Genomic DNA, 6,000 nt, shown 5'->3' on the forward strand with positions numbered 1-6,000 from the left:
CATAAGAGTCACTGCTATGGACGTCCATCATAAAACTCTTCATTGTGCTTTCCTTTTGTGCTGCACAGACGGAGAAAATCCGAGCTCTGCTGTCGTTGCACGGTTATATGCTTCCAGGCTCCTGTAAAGCTTTGCGTCAGCTCCCCTTATGAAAAACCCCTGCAAAGGCACACAGCGCCAAAAATCCCACGTGTATGACGTGAAATAAAAGCTTTGCTATAGGAAGCTACAGATGGATTCATGGTCAAACTGGGGTTCGTTCCAAGTAGTGGAGAGATCAGTTACAGTGTCAGCACAAGCAGCAAGGATATTCGTTAATGAGCTGGCAGGAAAAGACAGGCACGCGTAAACAAATTGGGCCAGTTAGTCCCTTACGTTTTTGCTAGAAATCTCCGGATACTGATAATGTTGGTAAGTGAATTGGTGCACGTTGCCTCACGGATGGAGCACTGATTGCAAAGCACAAGCTCAGAAACGGAAATCCTCTCCAAAAGGGAAAACCCGGGAAGGCGTGAAGGGAAACCCGGAACAGAGAATCCGTCATGTGTCAGATATGTAGGAGAATAAATTCACGTCAAGGGGGAGGGGGTGCAGTGAGTGTGTGAGAGAAGGAGAGAGAGAGAGAGAGAGAGAGAGAGAGAGAGAGAGAGAGAGAGAGAGAGAGAAGAGATGGATTGCTTGAGGGTCATCGAAGAGTTCTGCGGCACCATCTCCATTCTCACACAACACACACACACTCACACACTGCAGAGGCTCAGGAAACACACTGCTCACCTTTACCCGCTTAACAGGTTAAACAAAATCAGTGCCACGTAATTGCAGTGTCGTTACTACGAGGGAGCGTCCGAGATAACCTCACTAGACCGGAGCAATGTCAGCGAGTGTGTTTTTAGAGACCAGATGTCCACACAAGGACCTTACATGGACATTTGCCTGGTCCTCATGGTTTTTTTTTTTTAATTTTTTTACAAAACAAACTAAAATAGCCAAAATTTTGGACTTAATGTTGCTTAAGGTTAAGGTTAGATTTTTAGGGGAAGGCATTGCATTCATTAACTATTTCAATGGAAGGTCCTCACAAAGACAAATGTTGGACAAATGTGTGTGTGTGTGTGTGTGTGTGTGTGTGTGTGTGTGTGTGTGTTTGTGTGTCCTTCCATTCAACAAATAAAGTTGTGACCCACTGTGCACTGACACTGTTGCATTCAAGGTTATCCCGGAAAAGGACCCTTGATTTCCTCATCATAGCGAGTTTACTGTGATCACCTTAACACGGAAACGTGACAGGACTGTAAATGTACAGCATCTGCGTTAGCTTAAACCTCTTAGCTGTATGTACAGTATACACACACACACACACACACACACACACACAGCTCACGAGCTAATATTGCAATGTCACAACTGAATACTGCTTACTAGCGACGTGTATCTACTCAACAACAACAGCAACAGCAACAACAATAACAACAACGAGACTCGAATAAGTCGTTAGCTCGCTACTTCCTTATCGCCAGGACGGAACTGTAGCAGAAGAATCCACCCCTCATATATCCTTTCCTTCCTTATCCCACTCCCTCCCTCCCCCGTTTTTTTTTTTTTTTTTTCTTTTTCTTTTCCCTCCGTTGCGTCCACACACTCCTTACCGTTCCTGTGTGCTGGTGTTGCCGATGTGAGGAGACACCGAGCGCGGGGAAAGGAGAAGCCACGGCGACGCTGCTCCGGGACAGCAGGAGTCTGCACACTTTCGCGGCCATGTCTGCAAGAGAAAGCTAGAAGCCGGACGGCAACTGCTGCGGGGTGAACTGAGGGAGACGGTCGAGGGAAGGGAGGGAGAGAGGGAGGAGGAATAGGGCGGGCTGCTTGGGCTTGGCTGCTGCTATACACACACACACACACAGAGAAAGAGAGAGAGAGAGAGAGAGAGAATTTTAGTACAAAAATGCGGAACAAACTGCAGCTTTTGTCCTTCGACGGAAAATACTTCAGCCTCTTGTTAGCTTTGGGCTAACTACGCGTTACCATAACAACTAAAAAAAAATCTTTTTTACGTTGAAAGTATGGAAAGTAACGATTTGATTGGTCAAGATGGTTACCTGCTGGACACGCACGAGCAAGTACAAGCGCGAGCACTTTTTTTGTCCAATGAATAGGAGCCCATCCGGCGCGTGCCTCAGTTTGACAACTTCAACTAGGCGGTGCTTACGGACCGTGCAGCCAATCAGAGCACGCGGGACGCTAGTTAACTCTGTAATCACAGAGAAGTCCTTCAAGAAATTTTAGCACTGACGAAAAGCAGTCACAGAGCTGGGTCTACTTACATCTTAAATATATCTTTTTTAAATATAAGATCACATTTTTTTTTCTTTCTGTCATGTAATGATAACTGCATTTTAAAATCTTATCAGAAGCATTTATTCATGCATCCCGTGTCTCTGTAGCAGGAGTCATGTCACACTAAGGCACTGCTGTCCTCTCTTGGCACCAGCTCTGTCCTTTCCATCATATTATTACTTTTCTATTATTAGATCATCCTTCAGTCTGCTCTATGGGAAAAGTAGGTGCTTGATTTGATTGATCAGACAAACCACTGACTTCACTCTCCTCACACATGCACACAACAGGCTAATGTAAAATATTGAGCACATGCTTACAGTTTATCAATATGATGATTCATTAGTGTATCTAGCCCAGTTAATGAGTCCTTCTGTAGCATGACTAATGACTGAAGTGAAGAATAGGCTACCAGAGAATATCTTCTAAGCTGTGCTCAAGCCAAACGCTCATTAAAGAAATGGTTGGGGAGGAGGGGATCTAATTTACACAACTGCTTGGGTGTCTTCGTTTTTCAGTTTTGTGCTGGAGCTGTGAGACTTGTATTACTTGTTAACCAAATTAGCTTTATATTGTCAGCGCAAAACTGTAGAAAAAAAAAAAATATCACCATACCTTAGCTAAACTGCTACATTTGAGCTGAGTAGATTATGGTTATGGTTCGAACTTGAGTTTGGTTGCTCTCTGTGCAGAGTATCGCATATTCTCCCATGTCCGTGGGTTTCCTCCAGGTTCTCTGGTTTCCTCCCGATTGCCAAAAACATGCATGTAGTCGGATTGGCTACGATAAATTGTACCTAGTTATGAATGAATGTGTGTGCATACTTCTCTGCGATGGACTGATGTCACATCCAGGGTGGGTTCCTGTCTCACATTCAGTGTTATCCATTATAATATGATATTTTTTTTCCTCCAGTGTGTCTTTCATTGGGTACAGTCCAGAAATGTTGCTCGTGGACAACTGTTGATCCACCCAATTCCAGCTCAATCAAGGGTTCCAGTGGGAAATGACAAGCTTTCTGTGTGTAACTCAAGAGGCTCTTACTGCTTCTCTTGCCCCAGCTGTCCAGGTCTCATCCTCTCTCAGGTGCAATGTGCTGCAGTGCAGGGGTGATGCAATTTAAATGCAAATCAGGTGGAAGAGACAGGGACCATGATGCAGGCCACGGTGGAACTGGTCATCCCCAGAGAGATGGGTGGTGAATTGAGTTTCGACACAGTTTCCTGTAGCATGCGAGGCCTAGTATTCATGTAGGCAAAACATGCTATCATCTAGATATATTACGTAAACCTTCTGTGTGTTATCTAATAGACCCTCCCAGGTTATACATACAACGTTTCTTTCGTATTCTCATTTAGAAAAACTATACTACTGTATAGAATGATTTACCAGTTTAGTGAGTATACCAGTCTTGTAACTAACAAGTTCCTAGCTCAGTGTATCTTTGTCACGTTTCCGTCCCGATGGACTATCAGGCCACTAGAGATAATGTGTGGTGTTTCCAACTACAGACTGCTTTATCATGCAGTCTGATTATGCTGTTAATAAAATTGCATCAGAATTATGCAGTTTATTCTTCTGTTTTCTTCCCTTTTTATATTTAAGAATCAATAAATAGCAAACATGTGAAAACTGTTGGAATTGCAGAGGGAATCGTTCTATTTTCAGGTAATCAATACACAATTCACATAGAGCACAATGAGCAAGTGAAATGAGCTGAGAATGGACTGTTCTGGACTTCTTCATCTTTGTGCGCAGTAGACCAAGACACACCTAATAAAGTCTTAAGGCTTTTTATTGCTCTAGCTCTGTAGAGCAGCAAAATTATGCCATTTTACAAAGGGAAGCCATTAATATGGCCTAACCCTTGACTGAGAATATTGTCTTTAGTTTATATGTGAATCACATATGAATCACATGGGGAACCTAACTTGCTAAATTGAATTGAAGTTTCTTTGTTATTAAACAAATATGGTTCTAGCTTTTTCTTAAAACCTATATGCAGTTTTCCTCACACAGAGCCGTGCTGAATGTGGATGGAAGTTGAATATTGTATGTATAAATATATCTTGCCATTAAATAGAGGAGCAGCTTTCATGGGTGTGTGCTTCACACAAGTGCTCACAGTTACTAAAACAGTCACACTGTTTCTGCCTCACACCTGTTGCTCAGCCCATAAGGCCCCTGCCTAACAACAGAAGGCTACATATGTGGCTGACACTTTGGCTACTTTGCCTCCAAGTCATTGCCATGGGTGATATTCACACTAATCAAGATCAAAATACGCCGCCAATATTTCCACTGCTGATGTGGAAAATTTGGGCAAAGGATGTACAAGCTGACAAGCATACAACAGCAAGAAAAATTAAAGACTGTGCTAACTCAGAAGGTTTTCATGATCTTGCATTGACACACAAGACATGAGCCTATGAGCAGTAAGATGAACCGATAAGCTAAATTACCGATTCAGAGAAGATAACTCTCTCCCCGTGTACCCCCTCCCTTTCTCTCATGCTCTCTCACACTTTTTCACATGGATACACGCACACAAGCACAGGCCCACGAGAGATGGCAAAGAGGAAAGAACAATCGTGCCTTTTCTCCTGAACTTTCCATGACGCAGTGCTTTTGCACAGCCACGCCTTAAAGTCAGGATTCAGGAATGCACTACAAATAAAAGCTGCACCTGGCAGGCGTGGTTGCCCAACAGGGAAAGCAGACGACATACCTCACTTAGCCCACATGAAATATTCATTATAGTAAAGCGCAAACAAAGCAAGACTCCATCTATTATACAGGGTTGTTGTAATTAGACACTCCTCTGCACCTATTCCACACCTGACTACCTGGACACCTTCAGTCGTGAAACAGAGACACACATTAGCATACAAACTCACACAATATAAGGAAATACAGAAGACAGAATATTGCATGATGTTACTTTTGTAATAATGTGTACAGTAGTATTAGGTGAAACAGATATTTGCCATGTTAAAACACTCATTTTTTTTAATACTCAATCAACTGTTTGCTGACGGGAACAAATAACCAAGGCTTTCAGGATAAATTAAGGGTGTGTGCATAGTGTCAGAGTCCAAGTGAGATAAGTGGACACTTAAACCTGCACTACTTGTTTACCTCTGAAAACACAAACACACACACACACACATCGCAGGTCGCGTGATACATGTAACTTGAGAGCTGTTGTAGTTTTCCATCTGTGTGTTCCTATTTTCACTGTAAATTTTACTTCTGCAATATTGATTGTCGTATTCGTTACTGTGCAGTGTAGGCCTTTTTAAACAAGCCAGTCCCAGTGTGTACTAGCAAGCCCTTGGGTGGGTGATGCATACCACATTTACACCTACCTGCAGCGTGCTAGAGTGATTTAACGTCAGAGTGACGAGTCAGATCGACAGATCTGGTGTGGTGCTGATCAGCAGTGCATCATTAAATAAGAATGCGAAACCCTTTGATCATGGCACAAAGTATTTTACTGTCAGGTTTTCTTCAGCTCTTGCTCCAGCTCTTCCAGGAGGAACAGAGTCATGCATACTAGGGGTGTAGTACAATGCCACTATCTGTGTCAGTATCTGTTATGTGCTCCAAATATCCATATCTGTATCTGTATTCAGATGTAAACCTGAAGTGGGTGTAGCCTAAAA

The 6,000-nt window shown here is 43.0% G+C and overlaps 1 protein-coding gene across 1 annotated transcript in view; it reads right to left on the minus strand.

Annotated features, from left to right (window-relative positions):
- The window catches only part of mcu (mitochondrial calcium uniporter), a 57,379-nt gene extending 55,491 nt beyond the window's left edge, over nucleotides 1-1,888 (minus strand). Inside the window, exon 1 of the mRNA XM_026939354.3 lies at nucleotides 1,647-1,888. Within this exon, the coding sequence (XP_026795155.3) occupies nucleotides 1,647-1,757 (111 nt within the window). The 5' untranslated portion in view covers nucleotides 1,758-1,888. The remainder of the gene's footprint in view (nucleotides 1-1,646) is intronic.
- Between the last annotated feature and the right edge of the window lie 4,112 nt (nucleotides 1,889-6,000).

Source organism: Pangasianodon hypophthalmus, chromosome 3, assembly GCF_027358585.1.
Source record: "Pangasianodon hypophthalmus isolate fPanHyp1 chromosome 3, fPanHyp1.pri, whole genome shotgun sequence".
Taxonomy (NCBI): Eukaryota; Metazoa; Chordata; class Actinopteri; order Siluriformes; family Pangasiidae; genus Pangasianodon; species Pangasianodon hypophthalmus.